The 24,181-nt window shown below is 42.3% G+C and overlaps 1 protein-coding gene across 1 annotated transcript in view; it reads left to right on the forward strand.

Annotated features, from left to right (window-relative positions):
* Nucleotides 1-24,181, forward strand: part of LOC122805367 (interferon gamma receptor 1-like) — a 612,289-nt gene that overhangs the window by 369,723 nt on the left and 218,385 nt on the right. Inside the window, exon 6 of the mRNA XM_044075464.1 lies at nucleotides 20,812-20,936. Coding sequence (XP_043931399.1) covers nucleotides 20,812-20,936 — 125 coding nt within the window. The remainder of the gene's footprint in view (nucleotides 1-20,811; nucleotides 20,937-24,181) is intronic.

Below are 24,181 nucleotides of genomic sequence, written 5' to 3' on the forward strand. Positions count from 1 at the left end.
AATTCCATCCCAACCTTCCCTCCGTTCCCCTTATCAAATTGTCATTTGTTTTGGTTCCAGACTGACCATATTTTACCTGTGTGGGACCTTATTTTGTATTAGTGTGGCACTGTGTCAGGTCTTATTAAATACTTATTTTTCTCTTATTTGGTTCAGGTAGGAATGTGTTCAAGTAGGTGGACAAACTTGATCTGAGGGTCTATGAAGATGGGGGGATTATGAGTAGAGGGGACAAGCCTGTACCTTTGATTCAATAGTCTGAAGGTGCCATCATCATATCTGGTCTGATCCGATACATCCAATCTTTGATAGAAGTGTGAAGACAACATAGATCTAGCGTTATGGTAAGTACATGACTTTCATATATTTGCCTGTTTCATCAACTTTATTTATTTATTGACATTTGTTAACTGGATTTGTCCAACTGGGCTTGTGGCCCATTTTCAGTGGAGACCCGAGGAAAAAAGCTCCAGTAATACATTTTAAAACAAGTACAATTTTAAACAATATTGATATAATAGTTATAGCAAAACAATTCACATATGTTGGGATACATGCATAAAGTTAAAGTTGCATTAAAAAGAAGCTAAGTAACAATTTTACATTGATATAGTTCAATAGGTCAACAATGAACATTTTTTGTTTGTATAAAATTGTGCAAATGCATAGTAGACACATTGGTGAGAGAGGTGTAATGAGGTACTAAGTATGGCCCTTTTGAGGGTACATAAAGGGAAGGAAGACTAGGTAGGGTCATGGCAAGGGCAGGGTCTGGAATTGAGAAAATATGTGAGGTGTGGGAGATTGAACGTAAGTCAAGGGGAAGTTTGTTCCAAGCATGGGCAAGGGAGTGTTTGTAGAGTAGTTTGCCTACTGACCTTTTTGGGTGGTAGATATCAAGTAATTGTTGGTTAGAAGTACGGAGGGTCCGGGATGGGATGTAGATGGAGACTAAGAAAGATAGAGATGGACAGAAGGAGAGTTTATAAAGAATAGAGTGTAGCATATGAAATTGATAAGATAGCAGAAATTGGGGAAGTTCAAGCCATTGAAGAGAGTTTAAAGAAATGCAGTGGTGTGAGTTGTATGGGGAGTTGGTAGTGAATCTGGCTATTTTATGGTAAGTCTGTTGCAGTTTGTTTAGAGTGCAGGCCTGGATATTGGTAAGAACTGGGGCGGCATATAAGAGAGAGGGGAGGAGGAGTGCCTGGCCCAGGGTAAGTCTAGATTCAGGGGTTAGGAATTTTTTGTTCCGATATAGCAGACCTAGTTTCTGGTTTGTTTTTTTTATACATTGGAGTATGTGTAGGTTGAACTTTCGTTTGTCATCGATAATGACCCCTAGGAGTTTTGTGTGGGTGTCAGGTTGGATATTAGTATTGTTAGAAGATGTAAAAAAAAAGGTTTTGTGATGAGAAAGAGAACGGGGAAGGAAAAGTAGGAGTTTGGTCTTTTTGGGATTTAGGATCAATAGGTTGTGAGAGCCATTGTTCAGTGGATAGTAGGGCCTGTTGGGTCAGGGAGTGTAGTTCAGGAATGTTATTTGAGATGGATAAAAGTGTGAAGTCTGTGGCATACTGAATAAGGGAGGATTATTTGCATGAGGTGTAAAGATCATTGGTGAAGATGTTAAACAAAAGGGGTCCCAAGATGGAGCCTTGGGGAACACCAGTGGAGATGGGAAGGAAAGGTGAGGAGGATGAGAGCCATTTGACAGATTGTTCCCTGCCAGATAGGTAACTATTAAACCAGGCAAGTGCGGCGGGGGATAGGTGGAGATTTGCGAGTTTGGATAGTAGTAGAGGATGAGAGACCGTATCGAAGGCTTTGGAGATATCTAGGAAGAGACAGGAAATGAGTTTATTGTCTAGGGCCTCTGCAATGATATGAGTGAAGGAGAGGAGGGCAGTGGTGGTGCTGCGGTGAGGACGAAATCCATGTTGGGTAGGGGTAATTAAGTGGTGTGTGAGGAGGTGATTGAGAAGCTGTGAGTGAATACATTTTTTTAATATCTTGGAGAGGGAGCACAATTGCAATGGGTCGGTAGTTTGAGGGGTCAGTGGAGTTTCCACCTTTATGAAGAGGGATAGTGAAGAAAGATTTCCAAAGGATGGGGACAGTTGATTCCAGAATAGATCGATTAATTAGTATAGATACAGGATAGGCAATTGAGTCAGCAGCAAGTTTGAGGAATGTAGGAGATTGTCAGTGGAAGGAGAGCAAGGTTTTAGCTTGAGTAGTAGAGATTTGATGCAAGTAATGGGAACTGGCTCAAAAGAAAACAAATTTGTGTTAGTGGGACTTGGAGAGGTGGGTGTCGAAGTAGAGTTTGGCTTAGAGGTTACCAGATTTTGGATGGAAGAGATGGTGTTTATTCAGGAGGGTAGCTGTTTCCTGAGAGGAAGAGTTAGGGTATGGGGAGGGATTAGAGGGCTTTCCAGGGTAGAGGATGTTGTTGAGAGTTGACCAAAATTTTTGAGGATTGGATTTGTTGTTAAGCTGAGCAGAGCTATAGTATAACGTTTGTCATTAGTTGTATGTTTTTTTGCAGGGTTCCTCAGTTGCCTGTATTTTTGAAGAAAAGGTGGTTGTTTAGTTTTAGTCCAGGTTTTCCAAGCATGATCGCTTTGTTTCATAAGGGACCTAGTCTCTTTGGAGAGCCAGGGAGCATGGTTTGATTTTACTCTGATCTTCCTAGAGGGAGCTATGGAGTTTAGAGTATTCATGAAGATGCTATTGAAAGTGCTTACAGCATCGTTTAGGGGGAGGAGTTTTAGAATGGACCAATCTATGTTGTGGAGAATGGAGTTAAATTGGGATGAATTGAAAGTCAGTAGTTTTCGACAGTCTTTGATAAGTTGGGGTTTAGGAATATGGGAGTAGTGTCTTAAGATGGTGGTAGGGAGATGATCAATGAGAGAGTCAGGTAAGGTGGTGGGATTGTGGTATTGGTGGGGGGAATTGGTAAGGATCCAGTCTATGATGGAGCTGGAAGAGGAAATTTTATGGAAGCGAGTGGGAGATGTTATAAGTTGGTGGAAGCCGTGTAGGTGGATACTGAGTTGGGGGAAGTCAGTTGTGAGTTTGGACCAATCCGTGTTGACATCACCAAGGATAAGTGTCTCGTATGGTATGTTGTGGGAGAACCAGGATAGGATGTTTTCAAGAATGGGAAGATTACCAGGTGGAAGGTAGAGGCAATTGCAAGTTTTTTGTGGGGATTCAGATGGCAGTTAAGGATGATTATTTTGTCTGGGAGGAAGTCAGGAATTGGGGAAGGGTATGGTGAGAGGTTAAGAATGTTTGAGTAGAGGATGGCCACGTCACCACCTTTTTTTGCAGGTCTATCAGATCGGAAGATATTATAACCTGGCGGGAGTATTTCACTATTTGAGATGTGTGGCTTGAGCCAGGTTTCAGATAGGGAGAGGATGTGAGGTGTATTGAGAGCTATCCATGAGTGCAGCTCAGTGACTTTATTTGCTAGACTCTGAATATTCAGTGAGTAAATAGTTAAGTATTTGGATGGAGATGATTGTTGTGACTGAGGTTGGTGACTGTTAAAGGAGTAAGATGGAGGCAGTGTAGAGGTAGTTCTGGGGAGAGAAGAGGGGCCAGGGTTGGGATGGATATCTCCAGAACAGAGTAGGTTTTTAGTGAGGAGAGTGTGTAGTAGATGCTAGATGGAGTTTGTATAGTTTTGACTTAGTTTTGTGGGAAGGTTTAAAAACATGTATTATGGATAGTTTATATAGACTTGAGATATAGGTAGTAAAGAGATTAGGGGAGATAGTAAAAGATGAAGTAGTTGGATATATGTTGTATGAGTGAGAAGTTGGTGAACATAGGAGTAGGTCAGAGAGACTGGAGTGGTAAGAGGTGGAGATAGAATAAGGAGTAGTGTAGAAGATATTAGAAAATAATATGGTCAGATAAGAGTAGGTAGAGAGACAGTGGTATAGATGAAGTGGTATTGATAAGATTGACAGATTAGTAAGGTGGTTATGATAGGCAGGAAGTGGAATTGTAGTGGCTAGTGGGACAGGAAGGGGAGGGATAGTTAGGTATAAAGGTAATTGTAATGGTGGTGGGTGAGAATGGGGGTAGGGGAGCGAAGTGAGCCTAAGTGTAGCGAGGGCGACTGGAGCGGGGCTGGCACCCTGGCCAAGATGAAGTCATAGAAACAATCAGAAAAGATAGTGAAAAACTAGCTTGAGAGACAAGGATATAAAGTTTCTAACGGTATAGTCACCAGAAATAAAATAAAAAGAAATAAAGTATGACCAGAAGTAAGCTTACAAAAGGACACTGGCCTCAAGCTACACAAGTAGATTTACTTGAAGGAAACCCAGTGCTGTATGGTTAAAATAAGCTACAATAGAGAGGGGCTTTGCATGGGGAGAGAGATATTGCTAGCAGCTAAAAGCAGGGAAAAACATAAAAAAACAATATGTAAGAGTCTGAAGACAGTAAAACAGGGCAGGTGTACTAGGAAAGGCAATTATGAGTGAGGCTAGAAATGATTTCAATGAAGGGTAAAGTGCAGAACAGGAGAATATGCACAGAAACAGTATGAGGATAGTGGGTAACCAAAGAGAGAGGATAGGAGCTGCTGGCGTCTGCTTTTCATGGTGACTAGTAAAAAAAACACTAAATTCTTGTTGTGCTTATAAAGTCTAGCATTAATTAAAAGATTAGCTTATGTAGTACTTATTTACTGGGACACATACTTCAGTGGTATTATTTTAAGCTTAAAATGGTGGCTTCCGGACAGATAGAGTTGCAGGATATCTGTTAAGATCCTCAAACCTGTGCTGCCTGTACTGTGGCCAGGAGAAAACTGCAGGGAAAAATCCACTAGGGCTATAAAAACAGAGAGGAGGGAGATTAGTTATAAGCAAGTAATTCAGAAAAAGAGAGAGAGAAAAATACCATGGGTAGAGAGAAAAAAATTAATGCAGGTAGGCAGAGAGTATACCTTGCATTAATTTCCATTGTATGAGTGTCTTGCACACACAGCTAGCTAAGAACACAGTAGTGTTTACACCTATGCATAAAGTAATGCAGAACAGTAGTTAACAACAGCACAGTGTAGACATACACAAGGCAATAATTCACAAAGCAGGAAAACAGAAACCCAGGATACTGAGGACAACAACAATTGGTACACTTTCAGGCAATAGTTCTTCCTTTTACTTTAGTGCTACACCAAGAAATTACAGTGAAAATACTATAGATACATCTAAATGTGAAGTTAAGTTGCCTGTTGCTCCTTGCAACAAGAAACTTAGTTGGTAAATATTCACATTTACAGTTTTCTTTCATTAAAAAACAAGAAATCATACGAGTACAATTCAAACGCTAAGCTACTCGTGATCATAAGGTGTTGGAGCTCCTTGCGACAGGGAAAATAGACATTAAATATTCACAAAACTAGAGTCGCGAGAAAAAGTACACCAAAACTGCATATGCAAGCTATTCATCTCAATATAATCACAAAATACTATATGACCTAAAGCAGATAAGGCAACAGAATAATCACCAAATATTGTAAGATTTAAAGCAGTTAAGGCAACAGAAAAGACATCACAAAACAGTTAATGCCAAAGAATCAAAAGTTTACCTTACACAGAGCGATGCTTAGCAGCATGAACTTGAGAAGGATATTGCAGGTAATTACCCTGCCTTAATGGGGAGCACTTTAATGTTGAGGAGGATTTCTTTAGATGGATGAAATCCCAAGTCAAGAGACTTGAAAGGGCAAATGTACTGAATTTAATGACCATGGGACAGACAATGTTTGGAGAATTGTGCATTCCAAAATTCAGGCTTTATTTTTCTACATCCTGCTGTTTGTCACAGATTGGACTGTTAACTAGATTTGGCCAACCTGCTTACAAGGATTGACACCATGAAATGATTATTTGATGAACCGCAAAACTTAATTTCATACTTTCCTTCTCCGCACTAGCCAGACTGCTGAATGCTGGACAGTAGACCTTATCTTGAAGACTTTAAAAAAACAGACTTACTTGGCGCAAGAGACATTAGAGTGCTTAGTACTGAAATCCACCTCAACTTTTCAGCTTTAGTGGTGAGATGTTTTAATATTAAACCAAGGGCTGCTGCTCAAAAGACTAGTCTCTGTTCATAAGGAAAGATTGTACATAGTGGCAGGAGCTAGAAGGTAAAATGAGAGAGAGACTTCCGCTGTGTTTAAATCATTTAAGTCAAGAGTGCCACACAAGTCTTCTGGTGTTCTGAGTTGTTAAATAACGAGCTGTTTCTGCGTCAAATAGAAATGGTGCCCTTGCAAACCTGGGTACTGAGCATCAAGTCTCATCATTTTTCTGACATGTAGATTAAATGTAAGGGAGAAGGTAAAACACTATCAGGCTCTCAGACATTAATCACATTTTTATGTCGGCATGTGCAGATTTCTCAGGGTACTGATCACAGTTACAGAACTGATAATTTTCTGAGAAATCTCAAACTTTTCTAATTGGGAGAAGAGGCAACTGCTTCAGTTGACATTTGTTATATTTGAAAATGAATCTTAGAAGGCCATCTAGCAAATATGCAGTGAAAAAGACATTGGCGCAGATGGTGTCTCAAGCAAGGTGTATACATTGCTCAAAAATTAGGTATCTCTGTGTTAAGGCTGCACAGAACTATGTTGGGAGGATCACTGGCACCAGTTTCCTTGAAAATATTTTGATAACTGCGCTCTCCACGTTGTGCAAAGACCATCTGGTTCATAGCAGCCACAGGTACATTTCCCTTTAATATCAAACCGGAGCATTAAACTAGTCCAAGTTGGATTCATTGAGCTATAATCTAGACTGCATTTACATTTGGGTACATCTTGTCTTAATCTAGGCAGGAAAAGTTGACTAGCCCTGGAGTTAAGTTTGATCTTGAGAAAGGACTGGCTGGAGACGGGGAATTTCTTCTGAATATTTATACTTAGGAGCAGCAGAACTCCTGCACATAGCATTTACAGCACCAGCCCTATAATTGCTTTCTTCTCCACTGACTCAGGCACTTACTGATTCAATCCCCTTTCATTTGCAGGAGATGCTGGTACCCTGTTGAAGGATACTGGAGAGTTTCTGCATGCTGTTAGGGATCAGGGTACATAAGTTCATAGGTATGTACTAGGCTAATGACCCTGGGCCCTTTACAAGCCTAGCCATAGCCCTGGCATCATGCCACCCGACCTTAGTTCCTACTGCCTCTGTTGAGTGGCGCCACGGAGTTATCCCCGGGGTGAATTTTCTATTTCCCATCCACTCAAGATTTCTCTTGAAGAGGGTCAGCGAGGTGCAATGCTGAGTCTATTCCATAGCATGGACAGTCTCTGGGTTATGAACCTGTACCTCCAGTACGTTCTGTTGATTGTGGTAATGAGGTTGAGGTCTCTGGAGCATGTGGTGTGGTGGGATTGGGATAGCATTTCTAAAAGAGCTGGGTCAGATATGGCTTTGTAAGTCAAGCAGAGATCTCCTCTAAGTAGGCAGAGAATAGTTGGAGTTTTGAGTCTGTACATCTAGGACAAGTGTTTAAGGCCTAGGATCCCCTTTATGAGGTAATTTTGTGGCCTCTCCAGTTGCTGCAGGTGTCTAGTGAGGTACATGCCAAATGGGGCATTGTACTCAATGATTGGCCTAATGAGGGAATAGTAAAGGGAGACAATGGTCTCTCTCTTCCTGGATGCAAAACCCTTGTTTAATGAGATGTGCCACATAGAAGGACTTTCTGACCACAGTGGCAATGTGATGATCAAAAGAGAGGTTGCTTTCAACCTGTGCTCCCAGATCTCTTATAAAGCCTTCTGTGTTCAGTGGACTCCCATCAATATGGTCATTCATGGGAACCGGATTTTTCTCAAAGGGGATGACACATTTTTTGGCATTGAGCTTAAGGCCATGGTTCTGACACCAGTCGTTGGTCTCAGTGAGGCCATTCTGTAGGATGTCAACATCACTTGGGGAGTTAATAGCTCCCAGCTTGCAATCTGCAAACTTTCAGTCAGTGTCCCTTCATGTTGGCCTGAACTTCAGAGAAGTAGATGCCGAGAGGACCCTGGACCGAACCCTGTGGGAATCAACTCGTGACTAGTCGGCAGTCTGACTTGGAGTCAGCTACTTTCACACTGTGTGCTCCATCTGTGAGCCAGTTTGCAACCCACCTAGTGATATAGGGGTTGATGACTAGCTTAGTGAGTTTTTCCTATGATTCCTGAGTGAGGCATGGTATCAAAGGCCTTGGTCAGATCAAGGTAGGCTATATGAACCATCTTGCCTTCATCCACAGCTCTGATGACGGACTCAAAGTAGTCTACTAAGTTGAGCAAGCATTATCTACCCTTCACAAAACCAAACTGTGTGGGATCCAGAGTTTGGAGATAACCTATATCCTTGTTTGTTAGGTCCATGATAATGCGTTGCATAGCTTTGCATATCAGACTCATCAGGCTAATGGGGCGATAGTTCCAGGGTCTGTAGTCGCTCCTCCTTTGTGGAGAAGGATGACTGTAGCAGTGTGCCATTCGGTAGGGACAAAGTCTGAGTTGAGGCTGTGATTGAACAGGGCACACAGGTGAGGTGCCACTTCACTCTGTAGTTTGTAGAACACAGCCAGGGATATTGTCAGGTCCCATAGAAGCTGTATTCTTGGCCTTGGACAGTGCTGTTTTAACCTGTGCAGCAGTACTACTGGGTGCCTGGTAATCTGGTATTGTAAGTGGTCCTTGGGGGGGGGAGGGTAAATTTGGCACTGAATCTGTCGGCCAGTATATTGGCAATATCTGTTTGCTCGGTATAGGAGGTACCATTGTGCCGTAGCTCAGAAAAAATCTGGGTATTACCGTGGAGATTCTTTATAGAACTATAGAAGTCCTTGTGGTTGTCTTTACTATCTGCTGCAATTCTATTTTCATAGCTAGCTTTAGAGAATTTGATGAGGGATCTCAACTTTTTGTTGAGGGTGATAAGGGAGTTTTTCCAGTCTTGGGACTTCACCTTATTCCGCATCAGTTTCCTCCTTCTGTTGTAGAGTTTTATGGCAGGGGACCACCAAATTGGCTTCCTTTTTTTGGAGGCGAGCATCTTGGTTCTGTTGGGTATTGCGAGATCCATGCATTTGTGTACGTGTTCGTACAGTGCATTGGTGTATGATTTGGCGGTCATGCAACTATTCTCCATTTGCGTGGGTGCCATGAAGTTAGCCACCTCTGTTTTTAGGAGCCCAAAGTTAGCTTTGGAGAAGTTTTTCATGGTGGTTACCTTTGCGGGTGGTGGGAGGGATGTGGATTTCCAAGGTTATTAGTTTGTGATCAGATCTAACCAGGGAGGAGTTGACTATTGGTGTAGAGCAGTGGTCACCCATGTTAGTAATGACCAGGTCAAGGATGTTGCTATCTCTAGTGGGGATAAGAACTAGCTGGTCCAGGGCACTGAAATTAATGAACTCCAGGAAATGTTGAGCAAGTGTATTGGTATATGAGTAGTTTTGAGAGTTAATGGGAGGGGCAGTTGAAGTCGCCTAGTGTGAGTGTTGGGTTGGACCCTGATATTCTCCGGGGTGCTTAGGAACGTGGAGTGTGAGCCTTGGGACATGGTTGGGGACCTATAGCAGGCTATGACCTGAATCGTTGTCTTACCAAATGTTAGCTGCACCTGAAATATCTTTGATGGGTTATGTTGGGCTAACAATCTGGAGATGTGCGCATCTTTTATGAATATGGAAACACCACCGCATTTGGAGCTTTGGTCCAAGTTCTGGGGCTGAAATGTATGTAATGAGTTATAGCCTGGTAGTGCAGGGGTACTTTCTGCTGCCTTGAACCAGGTCTCTGTTACAGCACAAATGTCGATATTCTCCATTTTAAGGAGTGCTTCGAGTGAGTGCATTTTGAGGTTTAGACTTCTAGCATTGAGCAGCATGACCCTCAGATTGCATTTGTTTGTAGTTAGAGTGGAAATTTGGTCTTTGGAACCCCACCTAAAAGGCACTATAGGGGTGACAGCCTTGACCAGTATCCGGAAGCCCAGGGGTGACAGATGCAGGCCATCTCTAGCAAAGCATCGAGGTCTGTCAGTCATGTCATCCCAGGCAGACAGATACTGGATCCCCTTAGAATGATACCAGAAACTTAGCCAATTGTTGAAATCAATAATTTTCTGCTTGTACTGTGGTATAATTCTGGCTGATGGTAGGATGCTGCTGAGGGCTAGGGTCTTACCCGGCTGGGCTGCATAATCCGAGAGCTCCTCCGTGTCTCTCTTCATGTAGTCCAGGGAGGTACGTCTCGGGTCGTTCACACCCATATGTACAGTGACAGTCATATTTGAACCTGTTGAGGGACCTGAGTGCGTGCATTATGTGGCGTATCCTGGCACCTGACAGGCAGCTGACTCTTAGTTTCTCTCTATTCAGTCTAGTGAGTGGGACATCAGTGTTCCTCACTATTGTCACCTATGACTAGTGTGTTGGGCATGCTGTTTTGTCTTAGGGGCTTTGGTTGAGAGGCACACTGTTAAGGAGAGTTGTCTCTCATGATTAGTGTTGTGTTGTGGTGGTCGACTGCATTTCTGCCGTGGAGGTCTGTGCTGTTTGGGTAGATTTTTGAGAGCCTCTACGAAGGTGGGTGTGTGGTTTGTACTTTTATGTGAAGGCTGTGCTGGTGTGTTCTGGAGGGCTTGCGTGTTCCAAGTGGTGTGATGCAAGTGTTGACCTTCTCCTCTTGACCAGCTATTCCGGTCTTGGCTGGAGAGTGCGTGGCTTCCAATTTGGATATACAGGTGCATCTCTTGCAAGTCTGAGTGTAAGGAGGTAAGAGGAGAGGGTTGTTGGTGTACATGACGCAGTCGCTATATTGCCTCAGGATGCCCAAGTTCACCAGGTTAATAGGAGAAAGCACAGGGAACTGACCTTAAGACATGCCTGGAGGGGTGGGCCTTAATAAATACTGGATCTGTTTCCTTGTAAAACGTTTAGTGCTGGTACCACTTTTGTGTGCTACAATAATTGCTACAAGAAGTCTGGTGAATTGCTAGACTAATGAGCTAGTAAAAGTGCAAGAGAGGAGAGAACTAGCAAATCTAAGGGAAAAATTGAAGAGCAGACTTTGGTGCCGATCAGAAGCTTACAAACAGTCCTGGATCAGCAAGTCTGTATCTAAACTAGTTACAGGAAAGGTGGGAAATGAGCACAAACAAGGCTTTTAAACCAGAAAGTTGAAAGAGATGGAAAAACTGCCCAAACAGCCAATAAACTACAATGCCTGGGCCAGAAACCACTCCTCTTGTGGTAGGTAGGCTACCTAGTGCTTACCACTCCCACTGATAAGCTAGAAGGCTTCCCTCCAATGCAGAAAGGCGTGGGGGGCTCAGAAGCTTACAAACAGTCTTGGCTACAGCAAATCTGTATCTGGACTAGACTAGTTACAGGAAAAACATGGGCTTTTAAACCAGAAATGTTGAGAGAGATGGCTTCCCTCCAACACAAAGACTTGGGGGGTGGGGGGAGGGTGGCTCAGAAGCTTACAAACAGTCCTGGATACAGCAAATCTGTATCTGGACTAGGCTAGTTACAGAAAAGGCAGGAAACAACTTTAGAATGTTTTATTTATTTTTCAGAAAGGCAGCCAAAACAGCACTAAAAACAATTCAAGTGCAAGCTAGCAAGTGTGTAGCAATATTAGAGCAAATACAGTTAAAATAAATGCAGTGTATTCAAACTGTATTTTATAAAGATCATGTGAATGAAGGTTGAGAGAATCAAACCTTGTACCACATGAAATAGCATGTTAAGATTTGGAAACTAAGCTATATGGAGCTATTGTTAATATCTGTGAGCTTCAGTGATGACCAGTATTCTTTACCATTCCCCTGGTGTAAATTTTCTCAGTAATACTTGGGTTTTGTGTGTGACATTGTTTGAGTGAAACTACAGACCCTTTTGGATTTAAGCCCCTAACTTGAAGTTGCAGTGATTGGGAGGAGGGGTATAAGTGCCTTATAATTCTTTTTTTTCTAAGAGACACCTCCAAAGTCCACACAAGTACAGGTAGTAAAAGAAAATGCAAAAGGAGCTATGAAAGTATTGTATAGGAGAATTGTATAGCCTGTAAAAATGTTTTGATCCCAAAAAGTGTATTTTGCCATTGCTCCCATAAGGTAAACGGCAGCTTATCTTGCACAGTAGTTCTTTTTTTTAGTCGACATATGAAAAACGCAAGCACAAATATGTTCTGTGGTGTATGAGAAAATGTCTGTCACTGATGACTGAAAAGTGCAAAGCAAAGGGAATTTTGTATGCCACTATGTCTAGTGATGAAACAAGGCCCACCTGTTGCAGCTAAGACTCAGTCTAGTAAAACTCAAGACAGCCTGGTAGTGGATGCACGTACACAGCATGCAGCAATGCAACACTAATCCATCACCAGACCTCAAAATCTTTGAACTGAAAAAACTGTAGTTTGAATTAGAAGAAAAAAAAATGCCTTATCAACTAAGAGAATGAAACTGTGAGGCACAGAAGAGCAAAGAGAGTGCAACCCTGTAGGAGGTGAAGAATGAGAGGAATGGAGCAGTCAACATGATGGGGGACATTCTGGCCCTTCATTGGTAGGTGAATAATAGAGGTGAAAGCTGAGCCCCGGATGCCAAGGCCAGTGCTAATATTCTCTCAGTATAAAGAGAGGTTGAGTTTGATATCTTTATTCAGGCATTTGTCAGGGTACTGATTCCTGATTTGTCAACATCTATTTGAAACAGCAGTGTATGATTTTAACTCCTTGGCTAACAGGTAAGGTACTGCATGCATTGAGCATAATTGACACAGACATGTAATGATAAACACTACTTGAGTGTTTTAAACTTGTCTGAAATGCTTGTCAGAAAAGGTTTAAAGATGTGGAAGAAAGGCAGAGTACACTGTTAGTGATTTAATTGCAGAAGTAAGTACCTCGTTTCACAGGTGAACAGGTGGATATTGTTGCTACTTTTGAAATGTTGGAAAACCTTTTAAGGAAATAAGCACTGCATGAGCATTGGCCAGGATGGTGCAGCCATATAAAAAGAGGGGTGTCAAGCATTACAGACTGGGTATGAGGAAACACGTTTAGGAAAAGGATGCACAAGCAAAGGAGGAAAGCACTGGCTGAAGTATATATTAGGAAAGCACTGACTGAAGTATATATTAAAGTCTACTCTGAAGGTAGACACAGTAAAAGGGAACAAAATGGTAGTAATACTGCACCAAGTAAAGTTAACATTTCCTTAAATGCAGATTTTGCTAAGAATATAACAGCTGTTACTGTCATAGCCCTGTACTGGCTGAAACAAAAGTTTAATCTCTTTCTCTGCAGTCCTACCTCGAAGTAGTGGCATCACATCTCTTTCTTTGGCGCTCTAAAGTCTGATTAATTTTGTATCTCAGCAGGATGCTAAGGATGCTTGTTAAATTCATTTTCTAATACTGAATGGTAGAGTTGGTCTCTGAAAGGCTATCTTCAATACTATGAAGGGAGCACTGAACTGAGCATACTTTAGCACATACGCAAACTCATCACACTGACACAATACCTTATTTCTGTCTTCAAAGCAAATCATATTCAGAAAAAATAACCAGTGATTGTCATGATGTTCTTCGTGTTTCACTGTTGCAGTCATCACATTTGAGTTATCTGCTTGCAGTAGCCCTCAGTTGACCTGATTGTCAAAGTCTTGGGTCCTGCGTCGGTTGCTATATCATCTTCCATGATGTCAAGTAGTCGGGGGTTGTAAAGCATGCAGCCGATGTCATTACATCAGTCATTCTTGCAGTGTGGTGCCCAAAGCAGAAGCAGTTTGCCAGTCAGCCGATTTCTGAAATGTTCGTTTTCGAGTTTCAGAACCAAAGTCTTCAACTAAGCTAAGTGCCCTGTTGGGGAACCTTTTTCTTGCTCTAAACCGATGTCAGTAAAAGTTAACAATTGTATTTCTTGTGGAAAGCAAATCCCTCAAAGATTTTAATTCGTACTGCATTCCTTGCATAGGCCCAGACCACGATGTACCTTGCTGTTAGTTTTCTGCCTTATTCCAACCTCGAACTATTCGTTGTCGGTTTATTTATGCTTCTAAATATTTTGGTACTCTGTTCAATTATCCAGAAATGGCTTCGGTAAGCCACCCAACTACCGACATTCCGAAAAAATGCAAAGATAAAGACAGACACAGTGTAGGTCCAAAGCTGCCAACAATGCTTCTCCTAAGCTAGTCGCCAGTTCACCGGTACTCAGTGAGGCACATTCACAGCCCATGATACCCGCTACTTCAGATTCGCAGGCCCTACTGAGTCCCATTCAGAGTCCGGTATGCAGCGAGATGCTTCAACTGTGGAACCTGCGGATGTCTCTACCTTGGGTGGGTCCGGAGCCGCTGTGTAGGCACCAGCTTCTGAGGGTGTATTCAAGCCTACTAACTTGCATATTAAACTGACGCCATCTTCTTCAAGGTCTAAATCTCTATCCTTGCCTAGAAAACCGACGCCCAGACTGCATGGTCAGGCCCCATGCCTAAAAAACAAATAAGAATGGCTGAAGACCTTTCCCTTCCCCCTCTAAGAGACGTAGAACTGATTTTCCTTCTGATTTTTCTGATCAGGACTCTGAAATTTCTGTTTCCTCTTAATGACCCGGATTTACCCTTCTCTACCTATGAGGATTCTGATGCAAAGGACTCCATTCCCTCTGCTTCCCCTCCAGAGGATTTCTCTTTTGGTGAAACCTTGCATACTCTTAGGGAGCATTTTCGCTGGGAAAGCCAGGATTACTCTGACTCCAAAAAGAGGCTTAGGGATTTCTTACTCCTGCCCCAAAACAGGCCTTTAGCTATCCCTCCTGTATTGGACATTGTTGATGCTGTCTTGGAATCTAGCCTGGCCCCTGACTCTCTACCTCCTGCTCTCGGAAAACCTGATGGGTATTTACAGGGTTCCTGACTCTCACAAGTTTCTCTTTAAAAATCCTACTGCGGATCCTGAGACCATTTCACAGGGACCCAAGGGCATTGTTTACTACTGCCAAAAATCCTACCCCTTCTGATAGAAATTCCAGGGTGCTGGATAGATGGGGTAAGAAGGTATATACTTCTGCAACCTTGGCCATTAGGGCCTTAAACTGCCAGTTTCATATGTTACAGTAGCAGCATATTATTGGATTGCTTAAACAAAAAATGATTTTGATTTCTGACTGTACTGAAAATAAAGATTTATTTTCCGCGGTGGTACAGCGGTAGTGTTTCCTCACAGCAAGAGGTTCTCCAGTTCGATTCTCTGCTTTGCTTGGGAGTGCCTTCTGTGTGGAGTCTGCATGTCCTCCCCGTGGTTGGGTAGCGTTGATATGCGTGCGCAAATGGGTGTGCCTTCGTTGAAGGTTGGGCGTCGAGCTGGCACCTCGGCGTTTCATAAAAATCTACTGCCAATCATTAGTGGACCGGAGTTCCACTGTGGCGACCCCTTACCGGGAAAAAGCTGAAAGACAGACCACTGAAAATAAAGATTTACATGATTTAAGGCATTCTGCTGAACAAGTTGGAAAACATACTTTGCAATGTGGTTTTGATTCATTAGAGGCATCCTGCAGGGCTGCTGTCACTGGGTCTGTACTTAAAAAGCATGCTTGGCTTAAGGAGCAATCTTTGCCAGATCATGTTAAAGCTAAATTGCTGGATGCTCCCTTAAACCAAGACTGCCTTTTTGGCAACAAAGCAGAAGAAGTACTTAAAAAGATGGAGGAAAAAGCTAAATCTATGCAAACTGTTAGATTTCCTGCAAGTGCAGCCTCCCAGATTTAGTAGGCATTGGCCCTCTAAGAATTAGTCCTTTCTTGCCTCTTCCAGGCCTTCAGTCCAAACCCAGAACTAGCAGAACACCCAGGCTTCAGTCTCAAGGTACTCACAGGACTTAAGCAGTCGGGTGCTCCCACTTCCAAAGCAGGGAGTAGTAAGACTCCCCCCTATGGTAAACTGTCTCAATGACTTAACTTTAAATCTTCCAAGCCCTGCACAACTGACTGTTCCTTTAGGTGGAAAGCTTGCCCTGCAGGCAAAAAATTTGGAGCTCATTACCCAGGACAAATGGGTTTTAAATATAGTTTCCCAAGGATACAGATTCCACTTCCACTCCTTACCAACCCCAAACGGTTGGCCAGATCTTCCCCCAAATAAGTGGGCAGAGGCTCAAAAGCAAATATTCTGTCTTTTAAGCATCAGGACTATTCAACCTGTCCCAGAAGAAGAATAGGGACAAGATTTCTACTCAAGACTTTTCTTGGTACCCAGAAAAGACAATTCCTGGCGTCCTGTCCTGGACCTGTCTATCCTAAACACATTTTTGGTGATCCCAAAATTCAAGATGCTAACTCTTCATCAGCTGTTTCCTATGCTAGGCAAAGATGCCTGGTTGGCAACACTGGATTTAAAGGAAGCCTACCTGCACATCCCAATAAGGGAATCTTGCAGAAGATACCTATGCTTCAGAGCAGGCTATATGCACTATCAATTCTCTGCACTGCCCTTTGGGTTATCTACTGCGCCCAGGGTATTCACAAAGTGCCTAGCTCCAGTCATTGCATTTTGCAGGCAAAGAAATAGTCAAATATACCTATACCTGGACGATTGTCTAATTCAGGCAGAAAGCCAGGACATACTATTAAATCATCTGGCTTTTGTAAAGAAATTGCTAACTTCTCTGGGGTACACCATAAACAAAAATAAATCACATCTTGTACCCTGCCAACAAATTGTATTCCTGGGAGCAAGCTTGAATACAACTTCCCAGATGTTTCTCTGGCATGAGGTAGGCCAAGTTCATTTGACAGCCTGCTTCAAACTTCTGGCCACAAAGACCCAACTATCTGCAAGGAAAATACTGCAAGCCCTGGAGTTCATGGCCTCTTGCATTTTACTAATTCCATATGCAAGACTGCATATGAGGAAACTACAATGGTATCTAAAAAGCCTATGTTGTCAACATTCTCAGGATCTAGAATCAATGATTCCTATCATACCTTGTCTACAGATAGAGTTCCTTTTGTGGGCAGAGGCCTGCTACCAAAACAAGGGACTGACATTCACTCTACCCCCTGCCTCCCAAACCCTAACAGAAGCATTAGTCTATGCATGGGGGGGCTCACTTGGCAGGGAAGTGCATTAAAGGCAAATGGAACCCAAGTCAAATGCACCCGTATATCAATCAAAAAGAAATATTAGCTGTACAGAATGTTCTGACAGCCTTCAAGAACCACATTCTTCCAGGACAATTATTGGTAAAGACGGACAACACCACTGTTGTGGTATATAAACAAGCAGGGGGAACCCACTCATACCCTCTCTGCAGGCTAGCCATGGCTCTGTGGAACACAGCCTTGAGCTACCAAGTACACCTACAGGCTCAATTCCTGCAAGGAAAGCTAAATACACTGGCAGACGAACTAAGCAGAAATCTCATGGACCCACATGAGTGGAAACTGGAACCAAAGATATTCAACATGTTGACAAATGGCGGAGCCCAGAGACAGACCTGTTTGCCTCCCCCCAGAACTACCAATTGGACAAATTCTGCACAAGGACTCCCTACAAACAAGCTTGGAAAGTGGATGTCCTTCACCTGGAAAACCCTATCAGTTTGTCTTTCCGCCTCTGCCTCTCCTCTCCAAGGTACTACTAAAGATCAAACAGGACAAACCAAGGACAATACTGATTGCATCAGACTGGCCACGCCAACACTGGTACCCCCTCTTGTGCAGTGTCACTGCTGGCACCTGCCTCAGACCCCTGCCCTGCTGTCCCAGCAGAAGGGCCAGATTCTGCACCCACAGCTTCAAACCCTGAACCTGGCAGCTTGGCTAATTACCTGATCTCTCCATTACCATCCCTCAGTAAACAAGAGGCAAGGAGGCCTAATACTAGAAAATCCTAAGCTGAAAAATGGAAAAAATTCTGTTCCTGGAGCCAAACTCAGGGGATGGGTACAGCAGCACCCAATTTACCTCAGATTCTTCAATACTTAACTGAGATGCTTCACAAGGGCCTTTCCTTTTCCTCCATCAAAATTCGTGCCTCAGCCATTTCAGCTCATTACAATACAGAACCACCCCTCTTCTCTTATCCACTGCTGAAGCAGTTCCTCAGAGGGGCCAAACACTTAAGACCACCCAGGAGATCCCGTACTCCAGCCTGAGACCTTAACTTTGTATTGGAAAACCTCACTGTACATCCTTTTGAGCCAGCTGCAAATGCAGAGTTGAAATTCCTTTCTTGGAAAACAACCTTCCTTTTAGCCATCACTTCAACAAGAAGGGTGTCTGAATTACAGGCCCTCATGGCAGGTGGAGCCTTTCATCATCTTTCCTGTGGACAGCGTGTCCCTCAGGACCAATCCCTCCATCTTGCCCAAGGTGGTATCCAGTGTGGCCCTTAATCAGTCCATTCATTTGCCAACCTTCTTTTCTAATTCACAGAACAAAGGGGAACAAATGCTGCACTCCTTGGACGTGTACAGGCAACTTAGATTTTACTTGGACAGGACTAAACCTCTCAGGAAATCTGAACATCTGCTGGTTGCATTTGCTGCAAGGGCAGAGGGGAAGGCCATTTCAGAGCAAACCATTTTTAACTGGATAGGCCATTGCATTCATTTCTGCTATAAGCACCATGGAAAACCTACGCCACAGGGGATTTCAACCAGGGCTGCATCTACCTCTACAGCCTTTCTCAGAGGTGTCCCTACCAGGGACATCCTAGAAACTGCTACCTGGAGTTCTGTACATACCTTCACCAAGCATTACCACTTGCCAATTTTTTCTAAATCCAGATCTGAATTTGCCACTGCAGTCTTGCAGGGCCTTATAGTTGGTCCTAATGCTATCTAATTTCATCCTCCCATCCTTAGCTTTGGGAATCTACCCAAATGTGATGACTGCAACAGTGAAACACGAAGAACATAGTACATTTGTGTACACTTACCATAAATGTAGATGTTCGAGTGTATTCACTGTTGCAGTCCTGGTTACCCTCCCTCCAGCCCCCTGACTTCTATTGGCTATACCTCTATTGTTTACTATGCTTAAAGCTGCTTTTTGGTGTATTTGCTTTTTTGTTGGAGGTGTAACCTTGTATATAATTGCTTCCCATAGCACCTGACATCTGGGGCAAGAAAAACTGATGTAATGGCATCGACTGCATGCTTTATACCCCTGACTACCTGACATCATGGATGATGAGACAGCAACCGATGCAGGACCCAAGACTTTGATCAGGCCGACCGAGTGCTACTGCAAGCAGGTAACCCAAATGTGATGACTGCAACAGTGAATACATTCGAACATCTACATTTATGGTAAGTGAACACAACTGTACTTTCTGTCTCTTGGTCATCTTATTGGGGAAGTTTCCACATATAGCCTGTTACTTTCACCTTGGTAACTTTGTTAGGGATCTATTTTATGACACAAGCTAACACTGTCTGCCTTTGTTGGCGCTAATGCATACAATGTATTTTTTATCATAGAAGAATTTTTTAGCTGTCAGTTTTACAAGACATTTTCTGGCTATTAGCTGTGTTAAACAGCTTAATTTTCTTTAATTTTCACAACCGAAAGATATCACTTCCCATCGATGCTAGATTCATAGCGGAGTTCCTTATCTTTATAAATCAAGACTGATTTGAGTGGTAAACACTGTTAATTGCTTGAAAAGGGAGGCACAGACATTTAAGCGCATCTGCTAAAAGGTGCATATGGCTAGGCGTACTTTGATCCTTGTGATCATTTGCTTGGTATGGCTCCTGCATTCCTAAATACAGACCTGTGGGGTTTCTCTCCTTTATACTCTGTAGGGGTGCAGCATTTAACAAAAATAGTCACTCGCTTTGTTTGCATGATATGTCTTCATAACGGTCTTAAGCGGGGAGATGTTTTTAGGTTTCTTTGATTTACTGATGCCATGTGTTGAAGTTTGCTCTCTGATTTTTATCAGATGTTGAAAAATTATTACTGCAACATTAGACAATGTTACTAGTATGACTTGAAGTCTGTAATTGGTATGATGCGGTAGTACCAGGTCATATAGAAATGTATTTTCCTTAGATCGTTTATCAGCAGTTAAAATACTGATCCATTTGAACCATTTTCAAGCTCAGCCCTGGGTGGGAAAAAAGTAATTTGATTGTACATGAGAAAATATACAGCATCAAGTAGTAATAGAAGTAAATTAACAAATAAGATATATATGTTTTTATTCTGAAGTGATATCGTGTTTGTCACGTATCTGAAGTGTTCAGTAGTGCACAAGATGTTGTGATCATATAAACTTTCCAACAAGAAAACGCTGCAGGGTAGAGCTAGGAAAATACGTTGCTCGTCGGTATCTGTAACTGGAATTCTTGTAATGATCAGAAGAAATCTTCTCGTAAAAACAATTTATTCAATAAAATCCAAATGCGGTAAAAACCATATACAATAAAAGAATGCTGGAATGCTTTTCAATTATACAATTATACATATTGTATAATTGAAAAGCATTCCAGCATTCTTTTATTGTATATGGTTTTTACCGCATTTGGATTTTATTGAATAAATTGTTTTTACGAGAAGATTTCTTCTGATCATTACAAGAATTCCAGTTACAGATACCGACGAGCAACGTATTTTCCTAGCTCTACCCTGCAGCGTTTTCTTGTTGGATTAACAGCAGTGTGGATTTCTGTTTTGGCCCTTGTTCATCATATAAACTTTGCTTAAAGTAAAAATTTTCTTTTGTTTAGATCGCAGAGTAGAAACAATCGTCATAGCAATTATTGCCATTGGTACCGGTATTGTCTGTCTTGTCACAGCCATAGGAATAACTAAGTTACTACAAGAGAAGCATATATGGTTACCAAAGTCACTGGTATGTGGTTTCCCCTTTTTATACTACATTTAATGAGGAATTGAATTTTAAAATTTGGTAATATCTTAATTTGAAATGTCCCTGTAGAAAATGTCTTGCACCTGAAACTATGCATTGGCAAGCTGTGACGGCCAGTATTCCTGGGAACCACAGGATAACAGTATCTGTGCCACAATCTGTATATAAATGCATTTACTCCACAGTCTTCTTTCTTTCCCCCCTTATTGCTGCTTAGAGTATGTAAACAATGTGCAACTTCATCTACTATTGCTAGTCTGGCATTTTTTTCTTTACTGTGCATCATTTAACTGCCATGTCTTTCACCAACATTTCGTTTATTCATTCTCTGTGATATAGCAGCCTTGTGTGTTAGAGGCAAAATACTGTCCAGAGCACTGCAAATATTGCAAATGAATCCACAAAGCTGCAAGGGAAACGAGAAGAAAGGCTTTAGGAAATGTATATTCTTGCAAAATGAAATAGAAGGTTTTGTGGTGGGGTGGGCAGTTGAACCTGCTGTTAGACGTTAGTCCTGTACACAGTAATAAGGACAGTACATTGTGTGATGTCAGGTGTCCTGATTAACATTTCATATCTGACAGATACAAAGGAAATTAATCCAATCATGCTTCATCTTTTCCATTGTACTAATTGTCTGTACTTATTTCCATAATGTGCTTTTCACATAAAGATGAAGGTATTCTCAGCAGGACATGCTGGCTGTGTCTGGATATCCATATTATTTGTCATCTTAAGATTGCTGTCAGAGGCACCTGTTGCAGCTAAGACTCGTATCTTCATCCTCCAAGTGATAGTCATTACTCAACCAAGTTAGAAAATCTCCACCTCAATGCACTTTGTTTGCCCTACCATAATTAAACCAGAATTGCTAACCAGTGCAAGCCCTCTCATATTTGGGAGTATTTGAGCTATTCTCTTTGACACACTTCTATGGCAGTAATGAATGTCATCCCTTTGCATACCTTTATTTGCTTATTATAATCTCTGGTAGACTAGAATCTCGACTGTCAGAAGGATGAGCAGTCATCTAAGATAGTTCACTTTCTTTTTCCAAGCTTCCCCCTATGTAAACTTTCTTCTAATCTTGCTGTTGACTTTAGCCTTTTAGGGATGTTTGCAGTATTGAGAAATTTCCTTTTATACCTCCTATAGCAGCCCATATGCTATTTGTTCAGCCTTAGTTTCACCAGTGTCATTCCAGCCATTGATGCAGACAACTCTGGTACACACAGAGGTATTTACCTATTCAGAGTCGTAATGAATGTTCCCAATGTTTGTTTAGTCTTGTTTTGTATTTCATGAAGAACTGTTAGATCCTCTTCATCTGTCTTCCACAGAAAGTGACAGATAAGCATTTAAGTATTTTTATGCTTTTTGAGACCGAGAAAGATGACTTTCAATTGCTCTGTATAACTACTGCCTGGATGCTGACGATGGAACAATGGTCTCCTGCATCTTCACCAGATATTTTTTTTTAGGGAATGTTCTTTAGCCCATGCATGAAGAGGAAAACCATCTCCATGATGATGATCTGCTTAGAGAAAGCTTTGAGAAGTATAGCACGTAAATAGAAGACCCTTGAGTATTTTTGCAGCTTTGTAGATTTTTCAAGGATTAACTTCTGTTATAGCAGGGCTGCTTTATTCATCAAGAGATTTAAGCAGTGACTAATCAGCTGGCCATGCTCATTCAGGTGGAGGATAGTGCAACACAGTCTGTCATGGACACTTCACTAATCTCTGGCATATGATGCCTTCTGCTTGACCAATACTATATATTCCATATTATGATGAGCTTTTGAACACATTTTCAAATGTACACTCCACAAATTGTTTGTTAAACCCATTTTCTTTTAAGAGATTTATCACTATCCTGGATGTGCTAGGACAGTTTCAGGTATTAGAATCTTGTTTGGGATTTTCTTAACTGTTCAGTGGAGGCTGTTACTGCAGCCCTAAAGAAGAAACCTTATTTAGGCCCTGATGTCCTTGATAACGTCTGCCCTAGCCTGCACCTTCCTTTCAAGGATAAGGTTATTAATAAAGTTAGGCACCGGAGACCAAGCGGATCCACCACACAAGTGTTTATTATCGAAAACACATGAACACAAAGCACATAATGCAAGAATTGTGATGGTCAGGGGTTTATTTAAGAAGTGTGCCGAATGCTGGCACAACCCCCACCACGATCCTAGTTTTTTGTCTACTCTTTGGGCGCAGTTTATGAAACGTGTGCCTCGTTTGGCACTAGGGCTGTTCAAACTCAAAGGGAAAAACTAATAGTAAAAAATCCACTACTGCCTTCTCTCCAGCCAAGAAGCAGGACAAATGTAAGACCAAAAACAAAGACAAGCCACAAGAGTCAAATGAGAAGGTGAAGCAAGAGGAGAAGAGAAAAAAAGTTAGAGAAATCCAGGAAGAGATCTACAGATCCCATTGCTTCAGCCAGTCTAGATCATAAAGTTCCTAGGAGGGCAGACCCGTCAGTACCTCGAAACTGCCCTTCCTCTCCTTGGCTCTATTTCTTGCCTGAACCAGTAAACCAGAGATTACGTTCTCCTATTCTGTAGGAAAAAAAAGATTTTAAAGACCACTCTTGGTGGCTTCTTCTGTTTAGTTATCCAGTGGCCTTACCAAGCAAAATGTCAATAGAATAGTTGGGAAGCTCTTGAGAATGTATATTCTGTTTAGGGTTCTCTCAGTGCAGTCACCCCTGAACGTGCTGAGTACTGCTCCAGAAACCACTTCTGTCCTCTGTCCAGTATCTGTCCTCTGTCCAGTATTGGTCCAGCCATCTGAACTGGCTGTCTTCAATCTGACCTGCCCTGGTGTGCCTTTGTCAGAGTCAAAGTTTCATGTTACTTTAACTGTATCCCTAGCTCTCGACTCTGATGCATTCAGATCAGGAAGAGTCTCCGAGCCGAAGTACCGGGACATGAGGGGATGGCTCAACTCCAAAGTTATCAGAGCCGTCTCTTCCTCTTGGGCTTTGGCCCTCGACCGCTCTGATCTGAGATCGGCCTCAGGGCTGAGGACTGTGGTGCCAAGGAGTTCCCTTCAGCCAGGATGAGATCTCATTCAGGGCCTATGGTGGCTTAGGCCTTTGAAGCTTTTGAGAGGGCTTTGACTGTGCCAAAAGAAAACGCATTTCCACGCAGCTTGGCTACATCCAAACCTTGAGGAATTCTGTTTCTTCCCTTCATTCTGTCCATCGGGGAAAGTCAG

This window comes from Protopterus annectens, chromosome 1.part1, assembly GCF_019279795.1.
Source record: "Protopterus annectens isolate FY-2018-M chromosome 1.part1, PAN1.0, whole genome shotgun sequence".
In the NCBI taxonomy this organism is placed as follows: domain Eukaryota; kingdom Metazoa; phylum Chordata; order Ceratodontiformes; family Protopteridae; genus Protopterus; species Protopterus annectens.